This window comes from Melozone crissalis, unplaced genomic scaffold (assembly GCF_028551555.1).
Source record: "Melozone crissalis strain CALT ecotype California unplaced genomic scaffold, PUWL_Pcris_2 ptg000081l_1, whole genome shotgun sequence".
Lineage (NCBI taxonomy): Eukaryota > Metazoa > Chordata > Aves > Passeriformes > Passerellidae > Melozone > Melozone crissalis.
In genome coordinates this window covers 10,560,751-10,588,187 of record NW_026535858.1, presented here as the reverse complement: position 1 = coordinate 10,588,187, position 27,437 = coordinate 10,560,751, and the positions used below count along the sequence as shown (strand labels likewise).

The 27,437-nt window shown below is 44.1% G+C and overlaps 1 protein-coding gene across 1 annotated transcript in view; it reads left to right on the top strand.

Annotated features, from left to right (window-relative positions):
• SYNDIG1 (synapse differentiation inducing 1) overlaps positions 1-27,221 on the top strand; it is a 53,119-nt gene extending 25,898 nt beyond the window's left edge. Inside the window, exon 4 of the mRNA XM_054290304.1 lies at positions 25,444-27,221. Coding sequence (XP_054146279.1) covers positions 25,444-25,602 — 159 coding nt within the window. The 3' untranslated portion in view covers positions 25,603-27,221. The remainder of the gene's footprint in view (positions 1-25,443) is intronic.
• The last annotated feature ends 216 nt before the right edge of the window (positions 27,222-27,437 follow it).

Genomic DNA, 27,437 nt, shown 5'->3' with positions numbered 1-27,437 from the left:
GACCAGGGGCAAAAGAAGAGGTCTTACAGCATCCTCTGGGAAAGATGGACTTGGCAGTCTCTGCTTGACGCCATTCTTCATCCTGCTACCATCATGAAATCCAGGAGGAAGAGTGCAATTCCAACCAGACATCACCTGGAATTCCCATTGCCAATGGTGGGCAGTGGGTGTTTCTGTCTGTCCCAGAATTATGAGGTGTATCACCATGAGGGATCGTTACTTACAACTCCTGTCTCCACCAGGAGGGGTAGAAATGTGGTGTTGGGAGCAAGAAAGGCAATTTTTCTTCCCAGTTCTGTTCAGAGAGTCTTGTCTGGCTTGCATTTGGACTTTTTGTGGCTCATTCATCTGATGAGCAATCTGCAGAAGGAATTGTGGAGAATTCATTTCCCACAGATCCAGACCAAGTAGCTTCTCCCAGCATTTCCCTTTGCTCTGACAAGGACGTGCTGCAGAAGCTGGCAGTGGTCCTTGGGCTGATAATGGCAGAGAGCACATTCCAATCCTCCCAGGTGTGAGAACCCTGGAAGTGGGATTTGCTCCAGAGACACGTGGGACTTTGTACTAATTTAAATAGTAACTGTCCCAGCCTGACATTTCTGAATTTAATTCAAGACACCACACTCAGTCATTGTTCCAAAAGTGTCCTCATTCCTTGACCTTGTTGCACAGATGGCTTTGTTCTGAGCAGGTTTCTACAGGCTGCAACTAATTAAGCAATTAATTAGAAGCCCTGTTTTGCACAGAAGCCATTGAAAAGCAGGAACTTCTGTGACCTCTTGGGATCTTGTCAAAGTGCTGGTCACAAGACTGTCCAAATTATCTGTGCTAAAGATTCAGGTGTTCACCCAGCCTCAGTTTGAGTGACCTGAGCATCACCTGGGCCTTTCCTGATGTGTCCTCAGGATGCCACACATATTTGAAAGATTCACTTTGTTAAATGTGGTGCAGACCATGTTGTTCTGTGACATTTAGTGGCTCTTTTTAGTGTGCTCTCTAGTTGAGAGCACAAATTTCTTGTTTCCCAGCACATTCAGTACCCCCCTCAGTCAAAATCCATATTTAAATCTCAAGGGCATTGTCTCTTATTTTTACCATATCTGACTTTGTTCTGTTGAAACTTGAGCAGTTTTTCCTCAATCAACCTTGTTCCAAAGCTTCAAATATTGTGATCCTAGTTGTGTCAAGTAAGATTGTTCTTCCTAGCAAGTTGCAGCCTGAGGATCAATGGTAAAATATAGAAATACCACCACTTGTAAATTCTGGCAAGGTGGCTTTCTATTTATTCTTTTCACCACATGCATAGCAGCATCATGTAGTCTCTTTTAGGAGAAAAGAGAGGAGAAAAATCAAAAGTGGAAAAAGGAGAGACCTGCAGGGAGGGGGCTTGAACCTTGTCTGTGTAACCCTCCCAAACCATAGGGAGTCCTTTAATCAGCTCAAGGCCCCTTTGGTGAATCCTGCAAAACTGTGTCACTGTGAGTTAGGATGTCTCAAGGAAAATCCTGACTTTAAAACTTTAAAACCAGCCAGACACAGCAATGCTCTGAAAGGCATAAACAGCTGTGCCCAGGGAATCTCACTGGGGCATTTCTGCCAGCCCAGATGGAAAGGATGCTCGGTTAAGCAGCCAGAACAAAAACTGCTGCTAAAGGCTGCAGTTAAGTATTTTAGTTGGTGTTTGGATGTAGCTGTGGTGGAGCTGTTGGTGATTTGTTTTTCATGATGGAAGTTCTATAAGTGGTTCAAGGAGCACATTGTTTTTCTTTGCATATGCAGGAGAAAGCCTCTCACTTTTCTCTGGTGAATTGATTTAAGAGAGAGGGGGCATGAATTTATTGGAAAGCACATTAAAGGGGTTTTTTGTTAATGATAAATGGCTGAGGTTAATTTAATTTACTACTAATTCTAAAGAGAGCAAAGAGAGCCATGATGTCATGTCTTTCTAGCCCCATTCAAATGTTTCATTACCTCTTTTTCTGACTGAAATTACTCATGAAATCATAGACACTGCACATGGCAAGGACTTTTAAGTTCATCTTGTCCATCTGTCTGTCACCACTGTGTTCTTATTCAGAATGGTACATGGGGAAACTGTGTTATAGACAGACACAGTGTTCTCTTGAAGAGTGGGGAATACTGAAAGATTCTTTACTCATTTTTGTACATCACCTGGTGTGAAAGCAGAGCCCATGAAGTGGATGTGAATTAATTCAATGCCACGTAGCACCAAGTAAAGGCTTACATCACTTCTCACAACTGCTTTGTCATGTGCTGTTTTGCTGATTTCCTTTTACATTTACTGGGCTACTTTTCAAAGCTAATGGCTTTCATGAGTCACTGTGAACAATAAAGCCTAGAGCATCCCTGATGGGTGACATCTGTGTCTGGGGACATCAGGTTGGAGGGTAACAAATACAGCTGCTGGAAACAGAGGTGATCTGCTGGAAATTCAGAGCATGAAAGGCAGGCCTTAGAACAAAAGCTGGTGGAAGAGAAAGGGTCTGTTATCACATGCTTTTACAGAACCTGCCATCCTCTGACCCTGAAACCGCTAGGAAAAGGCTGAGGGACACACACCAGTGACTGCTCAGGAGCTGCAGTCACACACAAGCCAGCCTGCCTCTCTGCCTCCTTGCACATTCATTACTGCTGTTGTGATGTCTCTGCTGACTGGAAACCCTGTGGGTTCTGTCAGAGCTGGCAGTGCAGCTCTGCATGAGCAAACACCATCACCTATACTGCTGGACAGCTCCTTTTTCATCTTGTTTTATGGCACCTGTGTTCTCTAACATGGTGAGAACCCACAGGAAATCGTTATCCTCAGGGCAGCACGTGGAAACCCAATCCATCTCCCGTGGCATCTGCCTGCTCAGCTCCCAGGAATGCTCTCACTGGGGCCTCAGCAGCTCAGGGCATGGGCTAACCCTTCCCTCTGGAGCAGAAGGGACTTGGACAGCTGCTCCCCCTCCACATGGATTCCCTGATCTTGGGTTGCTGTTGTTAATTGCTGCCCCAAGATGTGCAGGGTGTCTCTGCTTTGGCCTGAGCAACTGAAGAACGAGCCTGGACTCTTCACTTTTCAGTCTTGAAGTTGTTTATTAATTCTTATCTATAAAATTTTCTTTCTGCCCAGCTGAGATCTGCTCTGCAGGGCAGCCACAGGCACTCTGACCGCCCCCGAGGTGGTGTTGTCCTTTTATACTACAAACTACATATAACATATTTACTCTTAATTCCCAATATCTATCACCTATGTTAGACAGTGCACTTCTACTCTAAACCAATCCCAAAGTGCCAACATCACTGCAGAAAATGGAGAAGAAGAAGAAGAAGAAGAAGAAGAAGAAGAAGAAGAAGAAGAAGAAGAAGAAGAAGAAAGGCTAGACATGCCCAAGTTCCTCCATCTTGTCCCCATAACCGCCATATCAAAAATCCTAAAATCTACATTTTCACCCTGTGATCATTTTGTTATTACACTATTCAAACCTGTGTGACTTTCACATCCTCATACAAAGCTGGCAACTTGCTCCAAGGGTGAAAATCAAATCCCCAGGTGCTCTGGGCTGTGTGCCAGGGTCTCTGAGCCCCCCAGCGGGGTTCTCAGCAACTCTGGACACCCAGAGGGATGCGCTGAGTTCCGACACCCTGACTTCCCTGATGAGCTGTCTGTGGCAGGGATCTCTGGGAGAGCTGGCTGCCTCTGAGCCCCAGCAAGGAGGGATCAGTAGCCTGCAGCCTGTCTGCCTGTGGAAGATATCTCCATACCTACCAGCAAAGGATAACCACATCAGCACCCAGTTGGACTCCATTAATAGGGCTGTCGGGAGGCAAATGTCTCTTGACATGAAATTATGTGCCACTGATCATTTCAGCTGCCAGGGCTGCTCATTAGCTCACAAAACAGGGGTTTTTTTTCTTTTTTTTTTTTCCCTAGAGGAACATCTTCAAACAGCATGTTTCACAGCCATTGCATCTGCTTCCTTGAGTGTCAGGATGTATGTGGAAGGGGCATTTTGGCACAGTTAGGAGCAGGAATCTCATTTCTGGTGCAAAATCCCAGCTAGGAGTAAAGGTCTTGAGGTCTTAAACCCATTTTGTCATGACCTCATTAAATTTCTTGAGTAAATCTCCTTATATTTGGGATATATTGGTCTTGTATCGGGAATCCCCAGTACCCTTGGCCCCTTCCACTATCTGTGCCCCCTCTTCATTCTTCTCTTATCTCTGCAAACAGAGACATGCTACCAACATCAATAATGGGCCCCCTGGCTTTGGCAGGGCTGAGGGTGCTGGATCACCATGAGGGAATATCAGATGGCTTTATATTTCTGATTTATACAGACTGCACTGGATGGGTTTACAGCCTATCTGTGCACTCGCTGCTCTGCTGGGAGCTGTAAAGAAGAAAATCATATAATAAAAACCCTTCTGGTCCTGATGTAAAATTCAGCACAATGCATCTCTGCCTGTGCCAACTCTTACCTCTTTCTTTTGCCTGCACTTCTATTGTGTGGCACAGTTACCAGGATCATTAAATTCAATGTCTGAAGGGCAGCTAAGGCTCCTCAATGCTGCAGAGCAGAGTAAGGAAAAAGGCTGGAGAAGACATGAACAGGGAGAAAAATCAGGAATTCTCTCCAAGCATGTGAAAGGCAGGAAATATTTATATTCTTCTCCACACACTCTTCAGGATGACTAAAACACTCTCAGTCCAGTGAGATGGGATTGATCTCAGAAAAAGCTTTCTGGAGGTAAAGAGGGTGAAATGCAGGATCATTTCACCTGGGCAGAGATGGGCAAAAGGTTTAGATGAACAGCCAGGAATGGCTTTGCAGCTTTTATAGACACAGATGAAGATCTCTACAAGCTTTTAATTACTTTTCCTTATGCCTGTTTGCTACGCACCAGAATTGATTTATTAACATGCCTCTCCTCTGTGACTAATTTCAGTGGGGAAAAAAAAGCATAGTAATTTTTAATTTCACACAGCAGCAATCAATCTCCTTCTTAAATTAGTTTATTTGATATCTGGTGCATTTGCAGTCTTTTCCCAATGATCTTATTTACAGACCTTGGGGTTGGTGAGTACTTCTTGTCTGTGTCTCCAAGCCAACTTCATCAGGAAAGGAAAATTCTTTCAAGGCATAGAGGCAGGTGAGTAGGCCTGACTTTGAGCTGCTTTGAAAGGTAGCCCATTTCTTGAAAGAGCAGAAAGGTGTTGGCAGCAAATACCTGGAGCCTCTTTTCTCCCACCATTCATTTCTCCTTCAACAGGAGAAAAAAATGACAAACAAACAATAAAACAACCAAAAACCCAACCAAAACAACAAAAAACCCAACAAAAAGACCCGCCCCAAAACTCAACAAAATAAAACAAAACAAACAAACAAAACCACAAAAAAATCCCCACTAATTTTTCAACCTAAGAGGTCTTTCCAGACTTCAAAAATCTTCCTCCGGATCAAATTCCAGTTCTGACATTTCTAGGCTTTTTATGAAGAAATGGGAGGGAGGTGGGACTGATGATTAGAAATCACTTTGCAGCTCTGGAAAACCTGCATCATGAGATAAGAGGTCTCCATTTCCCATAAATGGGTGCATTTGAGGCTCTAGGATTTAATTTTCTACTTAAGGCCTATACTTTGTTTCTGAGTAATGGGACAGATCAGGACTCCAGGCTGTTTCCTTCTGAATTATTCTTTATATCCATGAAACATAGTATACTTCCTTTGCTTTCAGGTATAATGTCCATTTTGTATGATTTCTCACTTTTTCATGCAACTTTTGTGTCCTCCAGTTGGTGAAGTCACATGAGATCTCTTTCACAGCAATTTGTCTTGTGTTTGTGTTCACTTGGTCTGATGTCATGTCTATAATATTTTGATGAGTTTCCTAGATGGTGACCCCACTGCTTTTTAGGATTGCAGAGATCAAGTCTGCATATTTTTAGACTAAAATTGAGTTATTTTCTGCTTTATTTTGTTAACTCCCCTACGCTCTGAAAATAGTCTGTAGTCTCCTCCAGCAGGAAGACTTTCAGGGGTTTTTTAATACTCAGTAAACCTGAAGTGAATAGCTAAGAATAGTTACATGTTTTTATAGTTACATTTATCTAAGAATAGTTACAAATTCAGTCTAAGAGGCTGTGCTGATACATTTCTGGCCATCAAAAGGGGGTTGACAGCTGGTCCAAAAGCAGAATGTTTCCTTTTATTTCCCCTCCCTGCTAGAAAAAAGAACTTAAACCCAACACACAGAATTGCTACCCTGGTTTTTATTTGTGTTCTTTAGTGGTGGTAGGAGTCCCTGCAGGAACATCCTGGAGCTTCATGGGCATGGAGCATCCTGGTGGAGCTGGAACCAAAATATTTCCCTTTTCTCAGAACAGTTTTACATTTCCCCAAGAAAATTTTCACAGGGACTGTCCCATTCTGTCAAACGTCATAGTACAGGCAAACAAACATAAAACACGTGGAAAAAAAATTCCCAGCTGGTTGTTTCTGTAAATCTCAGGTTCTGCCTTGGGAAGGGCTGTGAAAAATTCCCCCTGGGTTCAGTATTCCTGGGATGCTGGGGCTCAATGCCTGTGTCAGCTGACAGCTATTTCCTCCATTGAAACTTATCCACTTAGAGCAGGAGCACTTTTAGTCCATGCTCTGCCAGCAGTCACAGCTATTTTAATCAGCCTCTTTTGCCAATTCTGGATCCTGCACATCGTTCTGACATCCTCTTCACCCAGACCATGCAAGCAAGCAGCTGCTCTCAGAGCACCCCTCTCTGGAAGGCTGCTCCAAGCTGCAGAAGGCAGATCTGTTTGTGAATATTTAAGATCTGTCACTGGCTGTGTCAGCCAGCCTGCTGGTTCTGCTGGGATCTTCGCTGCACAAAGGAATGAACAAAGTAGCAAAGCAAACAAAAGGGATCTGAGATCTCTAAGTGGTTCTTTTTCCATGGCAACCTCCCTTGAAGACTAGAAGGCTGTTTAGGGGAGATAGCTGAGTGTACTTTCCCAGCCTTTTTACACTTCCCAGGGTATGTTTCCCACTGATGAAAGCTTACTGTCCCTTCCCGTGTCCATTCTTTGATGTTACGCAAGGTCAGCTGCATTTGTGCAGCCTCAGACTTGCTGAGGAACAGCAGTCCTGCTAATGGGGCAAGAAGTGATCTCCAGCCCTTTTGGATCCCAAAGAGTGGTCTCTCCTCCAAGCCTGGCAGCATTAGAGATGAGATTTCCAAGGATTCATAGCAAGACATCTGTCATGAGAATACTCTAGTCAGTCCTTCAGTACCAACAAAGTAGCATGAGAACTGGATTTTGTTTCATGAAGCAGAACCACAGAAGCAAACTTGTCTGAAGGTGTCCTGTCCTTGGACCACCTCAGGTCTCTCCCACCAAGGTCTGGAACATCTGCTACCAATGCAAAGTCTGCCTTCCCATCCTCTTCCTCAAACTTCTTGCTATTTTTTTGTTATCCCACAAGGATATCTCACTTCTGCTGTCTCTCAGAAGGGTCTGCAATGAGTAATTCTGTGGGTTTTTTGAGCCACAATTATCCAAGGAGTTGGTGCACATTGGTCCTGTCTGTCCCTTTGTCTGCTGTGGGAGGATGTCCTCACCTCTGTGTTCATGGGAGGAACTTGAGAACCTCTCTCCATGCCACTGCACACTAAGGACATGGACAAAGCCCAGTGCAGGTTAGGCTGGTGCTTTCCCACATCTGTATCCTCTCCCAGCTGCAGTTGCGCCTCATCACCAAGTGTCCTTGCTCTGAAGAGTTTAATTTCCACCCATTTATGGTGGAATACCAACCACAGGAAGAGCAGGTCACCCAGGCTCGACTCTTGGCCCTGCTGTGTGACCTGAGATCTTGCTTTGCCCCTGAGATGATGGATGCCAAGGGCTGATTGTGTCCTTTGAAGCAAGACCCCTGACAAGGCATGGAAGTGTTCTTGCAGTTGTGGAGGGGAAGGTGTGGAGGAGAGGTGGTGCAGGCACTGAGAGGTGCCTCAGATCCAGCTGCTGTTGCTACCTGTGTGTCTTCCTAGCAGGAAAATGTTGCTAAGTTCCCCGTGCAGCCCTGGGAGCGTGTCATTCTCTGCGTGGGAGGGTGTAAAAAAGCTGTTGCAGAAAGTTTCAAAAGCAGCTCAGCGGTGAGAAGAGCTGCAGCTCAGGCCCATTTGCAAAACACGAACGCCACCTCCGCTCCGCACGGGGATCAGCTGACACTGGAGGAACAGTGCCACTTCTTCTACTGCTCTTGCAATTTGTTCAGTTCTTCACAGAAATTATTTGGTTCAAAACATAGGTAAATTAATCAGTATCAAGGCAAGGGCAGGATAACACACTTACCACTGGCCCCTGGCGCTGCAGAGAAAGGCTCAGTGCTGGCATTCTCATGGGTTTGGCAAGGTTGCTGTAGAACAGGGTACAAGTCAGGTCGGACCAAGTTTTCAATGTTTCTCTGTATCAAAGCACCCTTGCCAGCCCACTCTGTGCTGTGAAGACCTTCACATTGTGTTGAATTTGCCAAGAGGAGATTTTTGAATAAAACATACAAATGACAATAAATTTCAAATTGCACGGAAGTTAAAGGCCACTAAAGATTGCTGCTTGAGTCCTCCAGCTATTTATTCTTGACTCTTACCTTTCTCCTTACCACCCCTTTCCCCTTCCCAGTGCTCTTTGGCATGTTGCCTAACACTGAGCTGGAGAAGGAAGTTTCACTCCTTCCCAAGAGGGGAGATGGCACAGAGGAGAGATGAAGCACCACCTTCCACCCACTCTGGAGTCCCACACAGAAATTCAGTGCCCACCATTCCAACCTGCCCTGCTGCCCAGGGCTGCCAAAATCACCAGCAGCTGTGGCTGTTCCACACCACCTCCCAAGGGATGTCAGGAGGCCTTCTGGCTTCAAAACTTCCCATTTCCTGGAACTCCCCTCCTTTCCCACCACCTCAGATGTCTCTGGACATTTGAAGGCCCTCTTACTGGCTGGTGATTGTCTGTGGGACATATTTGCTGACATTCCCTGAAAGGGTATCGTCAAATGGACACTTTTATTCAGCCCCCAGCACGCAGACACCACAGAGCACATCTTAAATCTGTCTCAGCAGCAGGTTGGAAATGTCACTGAGACATTTGCTGAGGGGGTCAGGGACAGAGTCCTGCAGCACCGCTGCCATCAGGAGTGGCAGAGCTGTGCCCTGGGACAGTGATTTCCTGTCTTTGCACATTGTACTTGTGATGCTGCTGTTGGCACAATAAACCAAGGAATCACTCTAAAAGAACAGGAATAACTACTTTTGTAACAAGGAAATATCTCCTCCAGCAGCAGACAGCTTTTCTGTAGAGGGAGATAGAAATGTAATTACAAGTGCAATATCTCTTTACCTTTGATGCTTTTGGCGTTGGGATCCTTGCCACTGTGAGAACCTCCTCTCTGAACTGAAGGGCCTCAAAGGGCCACACTGTAATAACATTTGTGTCCTGTTCCAAGAAGTGTTGGGGCCTTCTGCTGTTTCCCAATGGAAGAGAGAAGTGTGGACAGTTGTCTTCATGTCACTAAGATGTTCTTGATTACATCTGTGTCTCTTTTACTGCCACCAGCACTTGTCCAGGAAAAGGGTCCCTATTTTCCTAGGAGTTCTACAAATCAAAGACCTTGGAAATATTAAGAAAAATGCTTCAGCCCATCCCTGAGGACTTACAGTTTAAAAAAAGTAAGACACAGAGAGGGAGAAGAAGGCAACAATGGGAAAGTGCTGGTCACCACGGCAGACAGCTGTTTTAGGCCTCTGGCAGAGTAGCTGCCATGAAGTCATTAAGCACTGAGCAAATAATTAAAACTGTTGTTCATTAATATTTCAGTGGAATATTTTCAGAGAGGATGTATTTCAGTCATGAAACATGTATTAGCCCAGTGAGGTGGAGACATGACAGAGAAAGGGAGAGGGAAGGGGAAGGAGAAGCAAGCAAGCAAACTCTGAAATAATTAATCATCAAATCCTTTTCCACTTGCATGAATTCCTGCTAAAATCCTCTAATGGACAAATGCAACAGTTACATCAGACCAGGACAGGTTTTGGGCCTCACTGAGTAGCTCTCCTTCTGTAGCTCCACATCTGCACTGTGGAAGGTCAAGCATCCACACTGTTGATATCTTTGCATCCAGCTTGACTTGCTGCCACCTGTGGATGGGGCCTGCCATATTCCACAGCCTTTTGTGTAAAACTGCAGCTGAGTGAATCAGACAGGTCTGTTTATCTCCACAAGGGGTAAGAATTACTCTGAACAACTTCTGTTCACAGAGGCAGAGCAGATCTTCCTTCAGTACTCTGCTCTTACTTAGGAGCCCACACAGGAGGTGGATTTTAAAAGCAGCTTGGCTCTGAGTGCCCCTTCCATCTGTTCCCAGCTGGCTGAGGTCTTGGGAAAACCCTGGCACAAGCAAATCCAAGATATGGATCCTGTGAGCTGTCAGATCCTAAGGCACAGTGGTCCCTAGCCTTCCCCAGGCTGAGGTGAAGCCCATGTCTCAGCCGACAGATGGACATTTTTGCTGTGGCAGTGTGGCATGTGATCCCTGCCAGGAAAAGAGACATTCAGTATTTAACAAGGAAGGAGAGGCTTCAGCTGGGTATTGCAGGAAAAGCAAACTTGAAGCACTCCTCTTCCTGCCTGACATGATGGAGTGATCCTGGACATGAGACAATCCAAATAAAGGGACTTCCATGTGGAAGGATATTTCCTTCCTGGATGATGCCATCCTGCCAGATGCCCAGGGTAGTTCACCCTGCTTCCCACACCTTAAAAGAAAGGGATAGGATAGCAAGAAGCAAAATCCTTTCACCATGAGGACAGGGCCTGCACTGATTGCTGAGCTTTGCATTTGCCAGGCTGAGTCCTCTGCTCAGCCAGGGTGTCCTGCAGAGGCTTTTATCCCTCCTCACACAGCGCACCATATGGATAGGCTGCTCCTGCAGGGAATGTGTTTGTGCATCCCTGCCTCTCCCCAGCCATCCCCTCCATGCAGGGACTCAGACAAACAGCCCTGCACACAGGGAGCTGCAGCAGCTGCTGCTCAGGCTTGATCCACCTGCTGCTAGACAAGCCAAACAGGCTGGAGAGCAGAGCTCTCTATTCCTGCTACTCATTCCTTTTGGCATAAACAGCCAGGCCAATTAAATCACAGATGAGGAGACACTTCCTATATGTATGCAAAAGAATGAGAGGGAAAGAGAAAATAAGCAGACTTCATGGTTTTGTTTGTATACACTGGAATAATTTTATACTAAAAAACTTGAACAGGTTGTTGATGACTACTGAGAAGCACAAAGAAAGATCCTTGTTAGCAATCTCTGCCCTCCCTGTTGGGCAATGAGGACTTATGTTTGTGTGCCAATGGGTTTCCACTGAGGAAAAACCCTGCTACTGTGGAGCAGTTTGTTAGAGGGAGAAGAGACCCCCGGGGTGGACCCTTTCTTCCACCAGCAATGATCAAAGCAGCAAATATTCTGACTTGGGGCCCTGGAAAACAAAAATGAAGTGTTCCCAGAGTGCCAGCATAGGAAATGCTGCAGCACTGTTTCATCCTACTGCTTTCTCTAAGTACAGCAACAGGAGATTCAGGGAGCAAGGCTGCATGGAGAAAACAATACCGTGAGGTGGTCACAACAGGCATTGCTGAGATGCTGGACAAAAAGAGCATCAGAGTCAGAGAATCCCTGGAGATCCATGCCTCAAGGCAGTTTGCTTTCTTCCTGAGGTCAAGAATAGAAGCTGACTCAGGCACGATGGAGGCAGAGGAAGAGTAAGCCTAGATTAAGGTCATTAGAAAGATGTTCCTGAAATCATGGAACTTAAACCAGCAGCTCTGTGCTACAAGACCTGCAAGGTTCCCCCATTTACTCTTTTTCTTATTGCCCTGCAGTTGAGTGGGGGTCTCTCTGCTCTCCCTGTGATGCAGGCAGATGAACTGCTGGGAGAAGCTGCTTTTTGTGCTCGGGTAGGTGACTCACTCTTCAGCAGCCTCATTTCTGGAGCATTGCCCTGATTTATCACCAGCTTCCTGCCCTGCTCGCTGTGCAGTGGAAAGATGAGCAAAGCCTCCCTGGCTGCCTCTTGGTGCTACTCCTTGCAGCTGCTCACCTGACTGTCTTCTGCACACCTACAGCTCAGCTCTTCTGTGGGGGAAGAGAGAAATCTCCTTGAATGACATCCACACCCGTGCAACCCCTGCCCATTGAGACCCAGCAGAGCCCCTGAGTGCTGCAGTTGTAGGAGGGAGGGCTTTTGTTTACAAGAGATGAGGGGCTGGTGTCTGCTGGCATGACAGCTCTGGGATGTGCTTCTGCTGGGGAACGTGGAGTTCTTGTCTTGCAGTTGCTGAGTCATAGAAAAGGCAGAGCAGTAATTTCAGGGTGCTGGCAGCTTCACACAAGGTTAGACCTCCCATTCCCATGCCAACAGCGGTGGTGACGCACAGCAGGGAATTGCTCCAGGTCAGCTGGTGAAGTTTTCCCATTGTGAGAAAGGGGATCTTGTTGAGCACAGAGTTGAACCCAGATTCCAGAACACGTGCTCCAGTTTCTGCAGCCCATGCTGCTGGCACTGGGAGGTGCTTCTCGGGATTTCTCGCAGGTCAGAGTGACCCCAAGATACATTAGAAAGTCTCTTTTCCCTGCCCAGTGGTTGAAGAAGGAGCCAGAGCTCTTCATTTCTCAGTCTCAAGGTTGTTTATTGTATCTTATCTATAAAATACTTTCTCCTGACCTGCTGAGGTCCATTCAGCAAGACAGACAGAGGCACTCTGCCTGTCCCAGGGACAGTGTTATCATTTTATACTAAAAACTACATGTACATTATTTACAATTATTTCCCAATACCTATCACCTAGGTTAGACAGTGAGCTTCTACCTTAAACCAATCCAAAAATGACAACATCACAGCAGAAGATGAAGGCCAAGATGAAGAAGGAGAAAAGCTGGACATGCCCAGATTCCTCCATCTTACCCTCTGAACCCCCATTCTAAAAACCCCAAAAAATCTATTTTTCACCCTGTGATAAATTCACTATCACTCTACTTAGAGTTTTGTGGCTTGTAATTCTTCATATAAGGTTGGTAATTGTTTTTTCCAAGGGCCAAATCAAAGGCACAGGGGTCTTGGGCTCTGTGCCAAGGTCTCCAAGTCCCCTGGACAGGGTCTGGAGCCCTCCAGGGCAGCCAGAGGAATTTCCTGGGTTCTGACAGGTGCTGATGGGTGTTTTGGTACGGTGCCTCTCTTACAGAACATTTTTTTCTCCTAATTCTTTCTTTCCTCATCCAAGGATGCTTTTGCAAGGAAGGATGCCAGATATTATCTTTGTGCTGCAGTGATCACACTAAGTAATGCAATTACCAGGTCTCCCCCACAGAATGAGCATCCTGGACAGGAGTAATTTCCTTAGTGTCTCCTTCTCAGCTCTGTGTTTTCCAAAGTACACCCTCAAGTCTGCAGTCAGCAGCAGAGACAAAATATCCCCTAGGTCCAGAACATCTCTTCCCAGGAGTTTATTCACTTAAATCTCCCAGCCTCAACAAGAGGAGTTGATTCCTCAGTAGGATCACATTAATGCAAAAGAAAAATGTGTTGACTACTGAAAAGCAATTAAAAACGGAATGCTTAAACAGCCAAATAGGAATTTATGCACCAACTTCTTGTTGATTTGTTAAGACTTTGTGTGCATAAATATATATATTTATAAATATAAATACAGCATTTCAGAAAAGAGTTTCTTTGAGAAATTTATTGTATCAGAAGGTGTCCTAAAATATTTTGTAAATATTTTATCATATCCTATCAATACATTTTCAAGCAGAACAAAAAGAATGCTTTTTTTCAATTGGAAAGAAACTTGTCATCTGCAAGGTTTAGTCAATGTATATATATACAAACACACAGAAAAGCTCAGTAGCAGCAAGAAATAGTTCAAAATTATGTATAGAAACTCCTAAAATTAATTTCCATAATTAAAAAAGAATTCTGATGGCATACATTTGTGTTCAACATATTTTTTTACAGGGTTCCCTGCTCTTGGTCAGAAAGAAATGAAAATTTTCATCACAGCTCCTTACCTTTATCTCTGATTAATCTTCAATAGAGTTAGACTTTAAAAAAAATATTCAAAGATGTCCCTCTTCTTCTCCTCTTGAACTTTTAAAACTTTCCTTCTGGGTTTTTAATCTTATGGAATGTCACAGTTGTATTTTTAATGCACTTAAATTAATTGACAAAATCCAGACATTTTGTTTTATATGGGAAGGAAACGTTAATCATTTTAATCAGAAGAGAAAGATAACACATTAAATGTTTGAAATAAAAAAACCCCAACCAGCTGTGTGTCTGCAAGGAAGAGACAGATTTGTCCAGGGTCGTTTCTGTCGCTGCTCAGGAGGAATCCCAGAGCTCGGAGACACCTGAAACGTGGATTTCCAGACACTCAGCTGTGTTTGCTGTTATTGTCTGGCTGGGAGCCAAAGCCAGGAGGCAGGGAAATTCTGACTCTGGGAGCAGGCAGAGTGCTGCTCCTGGTAGGGAATGGCTGTGGATATGCACAGAAGGAACTGAAGCTCCTGGGTGTAGGATTGACGGGGGGTAGCACGGTCAGGACAGACGGAGACGAGAGATCTTTGAAGCCAGGGCTTGGAACTTGGGGTTCATTGCAAAGGGCCTGGGTGCAGGGCCCTGCTGGGATTTGGGGTTTATTGCAAAGGGCCTGGGTGCAGGGCCCTGCTGGGATCTGGAGTTCATTGCAAAGGGCCTGGGTGCAGGGCCCTGCTGGGATCTGGAGTTCATTGCAAAGGGCCTGGGTGCAGGGCCCTGTTGGGATTTGGGGTTTATTGCAAAGGGCCTGGGCGCAGGGCCCTGCTGGGATTTGGGGTTCATTGCAAAGGGCCTGGGTGCAGGGCCCTGCTGGGATCTGGGGTTCATTGCAAAGGGCCTGGGTGCAGGGCCCTGTTGGGATTTGGGGTTTATTGCAAAGGGCCTGGGTGCAGGGCCCTGCTGGGATTTGGGGTTTATTGCAAAGGGCCTGGGTGCAGGGCCCTGCTGGGATTTGGGGTTTATTGCAAAGGGCCTGGGTGCAGGGCCCTGCTGGGATCTGGAGTTCATTGCAAAGGGCCTGGGTGCAGGGCCCTGCTGGGATTTGGGGTTTATTGCAAAGGGCCTGGGTGCAGGGCCCTGCTGGGATCTGGGGTTCATTGCAAAGGGCCTGGGTGCAGGGCCCTGCTGGGATCTGGGGTTCATTGCAAAGGGCCTGGGTGCAGGGCCCTGCTGGGATTTGGGGTTTATTGCAAAGGGCCTGGGTGCAGGGCCCTGTTGGGAGCTGCCAGCCACAGCTCAGAGCAGGCCTGAGAGAAGAGAGGGGCAGAGAGGATGAGAGGGTAAGAGCGTAAAAGCATAAGAGAGTTAAAGGGGTAAGAGCATAGAAAAGTAAGAGCTAAGAGACAAGAAGTAAGAGTGCCAAGTTCCCATTACAATACAATAAATCATCTTCTGTGTTGAATATTCTAATTCTCACTAACCAATCTCGTACAAGATACAAATCCTATAACATTTCCATACAGCCTATGAGAATCATTACATTACCATACTGTGCTACATTTTAAACCCTAAAAACTACTCTTTGGGCCCCTTCTGCCAAGCTAGCAAAATCTGCTCACACCTTTAGACCTGCCTGCAAGCAGAGAGTATTGTTTCATCAAAAAGAGATTACCTTCAGCCAGCCACACCGTTGTTTTCCCGTTGTTCAGTAACTAAAGAATCTCAAAGCTTGCTTTCATTTCCATCTCGCTTATAGTTATAGTTTCCGTATTCTCAAAATCCTTTGCCAAGCAATCATATTTATAAGGCTTTCCTGTTTCATTTTTCCCAACACCTAGGATCCTACTTTTTTTGTGGACTGGGCTTTGTGGTGCCAAGCTTGGCACTTACTACTTGCCCTGGGCACTTCAGACCACCAGGAGTTTTCTGAAGTTGAATTTAGGGCTTCCTGCTGTTTATCTGTCTCCCCTCTATCATCATCTATTTTCAGTGTTTCCTGCTATGTCAAATGCATCCTTCCAACACCAGATCCAGATTAACTGAGTCACTTTCTTCTTGACACACATTAGTAAAGCTCCTTGTATCTTTTCAAAACCAAAGCCTTCCTCTGCAAGGAAAAAGAGCCTTGTTCATACCCTGCAAAGTGATGTATTGCAGAGCTGGCTGATACAAAGAGCTCAGTGCAAACTGATTTGCATCTTAAAGCAATACAATTAAACCAGCACATATTCTGTGTAGACACTTTCTGTATCCTAGTGACCCTGTGATTTAGTTAGATTTCTCTCTAATTGGTGTTAAAATAGAAGTTTGGTGGAATCCACATACATTGCAGAAGCCTGAGTTTGCTGAAGCCTCCACCTTTCCTTGCAGGATTTTTCCAGGCAGAACTGTGGAAAAGATCTATCTCTAGAGAGTCTTGCAAGCTCAGAAACAATGTGATTTTAAGCCCCATTTTGTAACCACTTTGAAAAAAACCATTAATTCTTCCATTTTATCAAAAAAAGATTTTAGTCTCAGACCTTTGGAGAAAGTTTCCAGCTTTTCCAAGTGTTGTGATCCACTGGGTGAGAGATGCCCCTGCTGAGTTAATGTGCAGATAATACCACATGCCAAAGTCAATAAAACAGATTTTAATTAATAGTAAATGTGAGGTAGAGAGATAGAAAAAAATGGAAAATATGAGGGGGTGAGAGAGATCAAGCAAAAGGTAATCACCACCTGTGGATTCAGAAACATCCTCTTGGTCCTTCTTCATCCTTCCTTGGCAGTGGGGGAGGCCCAGAGAGTTGTTTTCCTGGAGATTTGTACAGTCCAAGTTCTGTATATCCATGGAGCACAGATGCCATTCCCACCCTTTAAGGTGATGTGTGCACCAACAGTTGCTTCCTTGCTGACATCATGCCACAAGGGGAAGTTTTGTCCTAATCAAACACACCCTCAGGCCTGGAATTAGCACCTTTCTGTGACAAATTTCTGCTACCTGTGCTTATTTCAAATTGCCACTGTGGTGACTTGACTTATGGCAAGTTCCTTTTGTGGCCTTGAGAGTTTTGGGAGACAGGGAATTGTGATGGTGTTCACAGGGGTCTCAGGTTGAGGGAAGGGATGAGGATCTGACTCCATGTTTCTGAAGGCTGATTTATTATTTTATGATATATATTACATTAAAACTATATGAAAAGAATAGAAGAAAGTGTTGCATCAGAAGGCTAGCTAAGAATAGAATAGGAAAGAATGATAACAAATGTTTGTGGCTCAGCTCTCTGTCTGAGCCAGCTGGCTGTGATTGGCCATTAATTACAAACATCCAACATGGGCCAATCACAGATGCACCTGTTGCATTCCACAGCAGCAGGTAATCAATGTGTACATTTTGTTCCTGAGGTCTCTCAGCTTCTCAGGAGGAAAAATCCTAAGGAAAGGATTTTCCATAAAAGATGTCTGCAACTGGGAATTGCGTTCTGTCCTTACACCTGGCCACAGGGAGAATGGAGGCAGCCTGCTAATGTCAATTCAGACAGGAGTCTAAATGGGATGTATCCCTGCCGAAGTTTTTTGCCTGGCAAGAGTGCTGCAGGATCATCAGGCTCTTAATTAGCTGGTGCTCTCTCCAGTTATAAAGCAAATTGACTAAACATTCTGGCCTAGTGAAGAGATGGTTAAAACACTCACAGCCTGTGGCTCTCCTTGCCCTTAGAATTTTTTCTGATGGATTAACAGTGCTGGGAACCCAAGAACAACTTTTTCCTCAATATTTCATTGTCAGGCATTTTTTCTCATATCCCACTCCACACAATCCATGGAGTATGGTTATTGTTCCCTGTTAATCACCCCTCTGGTCATGAAGCTCCTTGTGCCTGCCTGCTAAAGCCAGTTGCATCACTTGTGCTGTGTCTCCAGGAGAGAGGGAGAAAAGAGGATTAAGTTTTAAAGAAAACAAAAATGTAATGCAAGAAAAAGAAAAGATTCAGGTTTTTTTCCTCATTGTTGGGGTTTGTTGTGGACTTTGAGAAAGTAGAGGAATGGAAAGGGGAAAAAAAGCTTTCCTATGAAAGAGATAATCTTCATTATTCAATCTTTGATGACTCTTTTGAAAAGCTGAGTTCACACAAGGCAAACAGAAGGGAAGATGAATAAGTTACCTCACATTCACTGTCAGGTGCTGCAGAGTCCACAGTGCCTGGTAACTTCTTACCCTTTTAGTTAACATATTGAATTACAAAATGTTTCCCAGGAAATAGCTCGGGATGGATCTCCTTGCTAGAAAAATGAAACCACATTGGTGAGGATCACAGGAACTGCAGATTTTGCAGGCTGCTCTGGCAGGAGCTCCCAGGAACAGCCCTCTGTCGGGATCTCCAGCTGGTCAGAATGACCCTGAGAAAAGTTCCAAAGTCTCTTTTCCCAGCCCGGCACTTGAAGAGGGAGTCAGAGCTCTTAATTTCTCAGTCTCAAGGTTGTTTATTGTATCTTATCTATTACAAATTTTCTCCTGGCCTGCCGAGGTCAGCTCAGCAGGACAGGCCAGGCACTCTGCCTGCCTCCAGGGTGGTGTTATATCTTTATACTAAAAACTACATATACAATGTTTACAACTACTTTCCAATACCTATCACCTATGTTACCCAGTGAGCTTCTACTCCAAACCAATCTGTAAGTGCCAACATCACAGAAGAAGATGGAGGCCAAGAAGAGGAAGAAGGAGAAAGGCTGGACACACCCAGTTCCCTCCATCTTGCCTCCTGAACCCCCATTCCAAAAACCCCAAAATCTACTTTTCCACCCTGTGGTAACTTCACTATTATTCTACCTAAACTGTTGTGGCTTGCTGATTTTCATATAAGGTTGGTAACTTGCTCCACGGGTCATAATCAAAACCTCAGGGGCATTTTGGGCTCTGTGCCAGGGTCTCTGAGACCCCGGCAGGGTCTTGGCTGCTCAGGACAGCCAGAGGGATGTCTGGGTTCTGACAGCCCTCCAGGGACAATTCCATATAACTGGTGTGCTACTCACCACCTGTGCTGGCAAAAAACAAACTCTCCTAAGGAAACCAGACTCTGCCAATAACAGTTCAGAAAGTGCTGCTCTGAAAGCCCTCAACACGTGAAATTGGGAGTAGATAAACAATGTGACACTGAATACACACAGGGAAACCATGGGTTGCTGTAGTACCAAAAAAGTAGCTGGGAAAGGTACTGTGATCAACAAATGAGTGAACCTTACCTCCAGAGTTCTTAGTCTTATCTCAAAAAACGTTAATATGCTAGGGGACTTTATAATTCCCAGAGATTTAGTTTCAGCTCTGGAGGGACACCTGTGGGTGAGGAAATTGATAAACTAATTCTCTGATCAAATCTCTTCCTGTCAGGAGCAGAAAGCAGCCCAGAGACAGTTTTAAAACTGTGCCTGATGTCTTTCCTTTGCTCTCCCCAAAATGTGGCTCAGGGTGCCCAAGGCTGAAACTCCCATCATCCTTGCCTGTTCCAAGGGTGGGAGGTGAGGACTGAGGACTGAGATGTTCTCTGGCAGCACTGAGCAGCATCCTCCACCCCTTCCCATGCTGTGTGACTCATGCTGGAGGGAAGAGACATTGTTATGAATGTAAAGCACACACTGGCATCACAAAGGAGGAAGAGGACCAGAGACAGATAGAAGGAACCACAGGAAAAAGAAAAAGAAATAAAAAGAAGAAGAAAAAACCATAACCAAAAAACCCCCCAAACAACAACAACAACAACAACAACAACAAAAACAAAACCAAAACAAAACCAAAAAAACCACCAAAAAACCCAAAAACTAAAACAAACAAACAAAACCCCAAAAAACAACCAAACAAGCAAAAAGCCCCACAGGGCTGGTTCCCTCACCTTTGGTACTGTGGACATAACTGCAGGGAGGAGCAGCAGGTTTGGATCAGGAAAAAGAGAATCTACTCTCTTCACCAACCTTACATAACAAGTTAGAAGTACAAAGAAATGAATGCAGCTTTCCCCTGAACCTCCCTCTAGCCGGGCCCTCAGCAGAGTCCTAAAAAAATCATCACAGGGTTCTAAAAGCTCTGATTTTCCTTGTGAAATGGAGAGGAGACTTTCTCCAGGCGTATTTGTGTATAAGCACTTTGTGAATAACACCTTGCAAAACTTTGTACAACAGCAAGGACTTGTAAGTCTCTGAATTTTTATGTGTAAACTGGGCTTCCCACCTGTCATCTTTTGCAAATTTTCTTCTCTTTCATCACAAAACATCTGCTTGAGGGCTAGAAGAAAAGTGGAAAGGCAAAATCATCTTCTTTACCATAAACATCTAAATTCCTGTATATGCCAGGAAAAAGAGAACTGTCTTTGTGTCTCAGGCTGAGATCTCATTCTCTCCAGTGCAATCAAATGAACAGCTGTTGCTGTGGAGCTTGTCTAAAAACATCTCTCTGCATTCTGCTCACTCAGGTCTTTTCTTCCTGCTGTTCCCAACATTTGTAGTTTTATCTCTACTCAGAGACACAATCAAATGCCACAGGCAACACCAGCCAGGGGCTGAATCATGTCTTTGCCTATGCCATATTTTCAAATTCCAGCAGAATTCTCTGATACCAAAATGGTGCAATGGCTGAAACACAGATTTTATGAAAGTTGAACATGAAAAAGAGACAGACTCATGCTGGTCTTCATTTTCACCCTCATCCTCTCATTCACACTCTATTCTCTTGAACCTTTTATGGATTTCCAGAGATAAATATTGCTCCCAGTGTGTCTCCTTCTACCAACTCAGCATCATTTAATTTGGTGGCAGTAGCAGTACCATTTCTCAGGCCACTGCTTTTCACCTGCCACATCACTGCTCAGGAGCTTGGCAGGAAAATGTAAAGGCTGGAAGTTAACATGGTATTGCAGGGAAAAGAGGGAGGTGCTCACAATGCAGGAAATGCCACTTGAAAGGTTGAATGAACAAAGGTCAAATTAAACTACAGAGGGACTGAAACTGTTTGGATCTATTTGGAAGTACCTGCATTTCAGGTGACACCTGCTCCCCATTGTTTTGTCAGTAATTTCCAGAAGGAGAAGGTCTGTGACGGTGTTCACAGGGGTCTCAGGTTAATAGAAGAGATGAGGATCTGACTCCATGTTTCAGAAGGCTTGATTTATTATTTTATGATATATATTACATTAAAACTATACTAAAAAAAAATAGAAGAACGGATTTCATCAGAAGGCTAGCTAAGAATGGAATAAGAAAGAATGATAACAAAAGTTTGTGGCTCAGGCTCAGCTCTCTGTCCGAGCCAGCTGACTGTGATTGGCCATTAATTACAAACATCCAACATGGGCCAATCCCAGATGCACCTGTTGCATTCCACAGCAGCAGATAATCAATGTTTACATTTTGTTCCTGAGGCTTCTCAGCTTCTCAGGAGGAAAAATCCTAAGGAAACGATTTTCCATAAAAGATGTCTGCGACAAACATCTGTTTGAGCCTCATGTCCATTCCCTGGGCCATCCTTACAGCTGAAATCACAGAAACTTCTGGAAGAGCTCTTTGCCACCACAGGCTGAACTTTTCATTATACCGTGGGCATAATGGAATTTCCAAATACCTCGCAGAGCAAAGAACAATTTGTCCTTTATTTAGTTCATAATTTCTGCCTGTGGAGCTGTTTGGACTGCATAGACCCTCTGATGCTCTCCTCAGGACTGAAACCCATCCTGCCATGTAAGTGTCTGTCAGCCCCATGATTTCCCCAGCTGACTGGCACCTCCCTGCTGGCATTGTCAAGGTCCAGAGCCAGATCCTGACTTCACTCTTTACCCATCCATGTCTTTAGCAAAGACACTGGAGTCTTTTTCTCGCCATCAGTGGAAATAACTGGTGTAAACTTGAAGGTGGGATTACTGCCCAAAAATTGGAGATTAACAAAAGTACAAGGCAAGTTAAAAAAAAGAGACAGAGTGTTTGACTAGAAGAAAGATAGAGGATACAGGAGCATCATCTCTATGAACTACTCCTCATTCTGTGCAATTTTTTTTTTTGCATGTCACTTGAAGAAGTAAAACTCAGAATCTGGCCAGTGGCTGCATGGAGCCTGTGCATCCCTGGCCTTTCTGGCTCTTTGTTCCCATGAAGTGAAAAGAAATCCTTTCCCCATCTGACCAAAGGGGTCAGGATAATCTCTTCTCCTCCTGCATGGAACCAATCCTGCTCTCCAGCCCCGGGGGGAAGAGGCAGGATTAATGATTGTGATCAGTGTGTTTCTTGTTTGCAGATACTGCGCACCAGGAGGTATTTTGAGAGTATGATATATGAGTCACTGTGGGATGCAGCACAATGTTTTAGCCTTGCAGCTTGGAGGTACATTATTCATCTTGTCTGGGCCTGTAAAGCCTGCAGCCCAGAGACACCCTGAATGTGGTCTGCAGAAGCTCAACTTGAACCTCCAGGGAAGTTCCTTGAAAGTGTTTCTTAAAAAGACATTCATTATTTTAGTTTTTAAAAAAAGAAGATAATACCTCCAGATCTCCTTACCCTTTCTTCCCCCACCCCTCCTCACTTTTCTGGCTTACTTTCAAAGCCTCTAAAGAGAAGGTTGATTGGTGGCTGGTATTTGCAAAAATCCCTTTTTTCAACCTTGTAGCACCCAACCTTTATCACAGCTTGTGCCCCCTGCTCCTATCCAAAAGCTGCTTTAAATTGTTATATCCATCATCTGTCTGCCAGCCACAGCCTTGCCAGGGAAGGGAAGAAGTGAGTGGACAGAAGCACTGTAAAACTCCACAGATAACACAATTTTGTTCAGGAAGAACACTAAATTTGCAGCAAATTTCAAGTGCATTAGAAAAGGTTGAGACACCTGGAGTAACTTGGTGAGTCTGTAGTGAATTAAACTCTTGTTGGTAGAGCATTTGGGTCTTCATCCTTGCACCAGTCCTGGCTACATTGTTCTCTGAAACAGATGTTGCTGAAAAAGCTATGGAAAAGCTGGTGAGTCTGGGCATGATTTGGCTCTCTGATCTACACAAGACATTTCTTGACCTCATGGATTTTGCCAAAGCACAGACATCTCTCATGGAAAACTCAGCAGGATGTAATTTCTTTGTGTCAGGTATGAAAAGGGATGGTTGGATTTGTCCCAAAACCAAGGGACTTTCTCAAAGTGATCAAAACCACCAAAGAAGAGATCTCTGTTAAAAAAAAAAAAAAGAAAAAAAGAAAAGAAAATAAAGGAAAACTGTTCATTATTTGCTAGACACTAAACTATTATTTTTGGCCTTAGTTGCATTTTGTTTGGTAAGTATTTTCAGATCCTTTTAGCTTAAACCTGCAGAAATTCTGCCATTTTCATATAATGACGTTTAGTAGTAATGTGAGGGTTTTGCTATTTAGGAAATAGCATCAAAGAATTTTCTTACTACTAAGCAAATTCCTTCAGATTACTCTCTCACAGACAAAAGCTGGTTTCTGTGTGGTTGGTTTCTCCATCTCAATGTAAATTTTACCAGAATAAAGGAGAACTATAAGATTTGTCCTTCCCATAGGCCCTTACCAATGCAGTCTACAGTTAAAATTCCATACAGGAGGGATTTAATTCTCCTAAATTACAAAATATGCCTTCAGTTAAGAGGAAAAAATGCACTCAGATTAGGTAATTTGTTGGAAACTAGAAATTCTGTGAAGGCACGGGTGTGTTCCCCAAGAAAAATCACTTTTTATTATCATGTCTGGAGCTGCATAATTCAAAAAATTCATGGCAGCACATGACAAATACAACATATCTGGTTTTGGCTGGGTGAAAATTTTAACAAGAAACTGGTTTTTCACCATAGATCCAATCCTTTCACAAAGGTCAGGGCTGTCCTCAAAGAGTTCATCAAGGGGAAAAGCCCTGTTCTTTTTGAGCAAGGTTGTTGCTACACTGAAGATCTTATCAGGAAAAAGGCTACTACTATTTGAAAAATCAGCCTTCTGAATCCTTTTTGGTCTCTCAACTCATTATTTTTGGTAAATCCAACCTCTTCTATTGAAGCAATCAAGATATACTGTCAAGTTTTCTGATTATTTGACATTTTGACTAATGGTTTCTTTTCCCTTTGACTTCCCACCTATTTTTAGGTAAAGAAATGCTGGTTTAAAACTTTACAAAGTTTCATTTAAAAGAGGTCAACCCAAATGTTGCAGATTTTTCAGTTATATAAAGTGACATTTCAGAAATGCCAATTTCAAAATGTTTTGTCATTTTTAAAATTTCCCTTCATTCTGGGGGGTCCAACCTCAGTTTATCCAGAAGTTCTGTTATGTTTATTGCTGGGCATTTACCTCAGTACAACTTCAGTAAACAGGAACCTTCCAGACTGGTCTGTGGTGGGCAGCAAGTGCATGAGGAAAGTCTCTGAGGGGAGCTGAAGGACCAGCTCTTTCAAAAGCTTTCTCTGCTTTCCTTGCCCACACTTTTAAGAGTTGATGATGACTAACATGATCCCAAAACACCCCGGCATTGTTTTAAAAAGGAATCTTCTTTTGAGTCTTTGGTGGCTCCAGACAAGAAGATCATGAAATCTTTGTTTACCCTGCTGAGAGGCTTTGTGGAGTGAGTAGGATGCCTTGCCCACCTAAACCAAAGGGCACAACAGCAGGTGTGGAAACCTGTGTTATTTCTGTCTTGCTGCTTTGAAACAGCTCCCTCCAGCCCGCAGCCTCGCCTGTATTGTTTGATATTGCTTCTGCCTGAAATATTCATAAAGCATTATGCTTAAAAAATTAGGTTGATGAATGAGAAGAGACAGTTCTCCTAATAAAGTCATTGACAGAAGGGCTGAAGAGGTTTTTTGGGGGCTTTTTTAATGTGTGGAAGCTTGTCACCTGCAGATTGGTCTGAGGAACAGAAACATAAAATGAAAAAACCCAAACAAACAAACAAAAAACCAAACAAAAACCAAATTAAAATATCAAACAAACAACAAAGACCAAAATAGAGTAGTAGATGGCTCTGAAGAAGAAAGTGTCCCAGCACATCGATCATTTGTGGAGACACAATTAAAACATTGAGGATTCCTCACTCGTTGTAATGAGGAAACAAAGAATGTCTCAGAACTTAAGGAGCTCATTTGCTTATGCAGGACCTCTCTTGTAGCTGACAGATCTCTTACTGGAGTCCCTGCTTGATACCACGCCATGGTCTGTAAAAAATGATGGTTCCATCACCGTCTCAATTGTACAAACAACCTCATTTGACTAAAAAATGTCTGATTGCCCACCAGTTTAACCCGTCAGCTCCCAGGATTCCATTTCAGCCAAGAAATTAGAGTCTCGCCTTTATTTCACCAGGTAAAACAAATAAATCTATGGCATTGTTGTTGTTGTATCTCTTTCAGACAAACAAAGCAGTGGCCAAGGGGGATTTCCACCACGCGAGCTCCAGCTCCCGGCGAGCTCTCTTCCTGGCTGTCCTGTCCATCACAATTGGAACTGGCATCTACGTCGGGGTAGCTGTGGCTCTTATTGCCTACCTGTCAAAAAACAACCATTTATGAGCCTCAGGAAAGGGGGAAGAACCAGCCAAGCCAGCTCCTGCACTGCAGGAGTCCCCAGCACATCGGACTGAGCGGTTTTCCAAAAACAGACAGACACTTTTGGGGGCAGGTACAGGATGAGATGGGCTTGTGCATTGTTGTAGGGTGGGAAGCTGGAGGGGCTGGGGGGAGTTTCACCATTTGTGATGCACAAGTCTTGCTTATCTTCATTAACCCCTGTACAAAAAAGGGAAAGAAAGAGCTAAAGACAGACAAAGAATGAAAAGAAGAAAAAAAAATAAAAGGAAGGAAAACGGGGGAAGTGTGGAGAAGGGTGTTTTGCCTTTGCCTTCTTTTCAATATGGTGTTTACAAGCATCTGGCAAACTGAGCTGTTCTCTTATTACCTTCTTGGTCACCTGAACTTTGCAGCCAGCATGAGCTTGTGCTTAATTTGCTTGTTAAGCACGGCACTGAGGTCTGGGAAAGCACGGACAGCGACTGGTTCTCTGAAAGAGCAATATAAAAACAAGAGGAAGGACATGGCTTGTTTTGTCTTTTGAGGGACTCGTTTGCCTAAGAGGGAATCAGACACCTCAGTGTAGAGTGGTATTGCTTACTCTTTTTGTTGGGGGTAGGTTTCCATGGAAGGAGAAAAGGGAATTAAAAACATTTTTACTTCCTTTCCTTGTTTTTGGATCAAGGTGTGCCCCACAGGCCCACTCAGTGAGGAACAGCTGAGGTTACCACTGCATGACTCGGCTCTGCAGACTGAGTATAATTTCGAAGTAACGTGAGACCTGTTGTAAAATTAATTCCTCCATCCAGTCACATTGTGATAACAGCACTTTACTGTGGCATTATTGCTCATCTGGGCTGCTCCACCTTGCTGTGGAGACCTGCACAGCAGTCAGTGCAAGAAACCTGGGAAAAAACGCAAACTGAAATACTAATAAGTTTTTAATTAAGAAAAAAAAAACCACGGTGTAGCATGGGAATTAACCAGAGAAAGGAATGCTTCATACATTTCTGGGGTCCTGCTCATACACAGACCAGTGAATACCACTCAGATCAGAAGCTCACAGCTCAGCTGTGCATCAGGGACACGGCATAGCCATGGAGAGACAAGTCTCTTCCCCAAAAAGCAGAGCAGTGGTGAATTGTAGGGGAATTGAACCTTGTATTTCCTCCACTGACTGAAATGATACATTTATTTTCTTCTTTACTTGCTCCCCACACTCAACTGTTTTTTTGTCTTACAGATTTCCCTCCACTCAACTAATTTTTTTGTCTAACCATTTTGTCCCACCCCAGGGTGTAACAGCATAGACATATATATGTAGCTACATATATATACACACAGAGAGGGGAAAACCAATCAAATCAGTGACCATTTTATTATTCAACTGCCTCGTGTTTTACAAACGGTTTCTTTAAACAAGGATGTCATCAAAGATATTTTCCTCCAACTGTATTGTGTGTCATCTTTGCTCTGGGACAGTTTTTTTTCCTCTTGTTTTAGGTTTCCATTATTTTGGTTTGAATTTGACTTCTTTTGGTTTTGGGGAGGGGAGAACAAACACATGCAATCCTATTTTTCTGGTAGCTATACGGTTTATTAAAACACATGGTATACATCTACTGGTGCTTTGTGTCACACTTTTTTCTGGAGTGGATGTGAAGCTTTAGACTGGGTGAAACATGGCCCAGGACACCCAGTCCAGCTACCTAGAGAGGTGCTTGTATGGACCCTCTCATGCTGCCCCTGGGCCCAAAAACCTCTTGGAGTCACTGGCAGGTTTTTTGGCATTGAATTCACAGAACCATAGAATGATTTCAGTGGGATGGGAGCTTAAA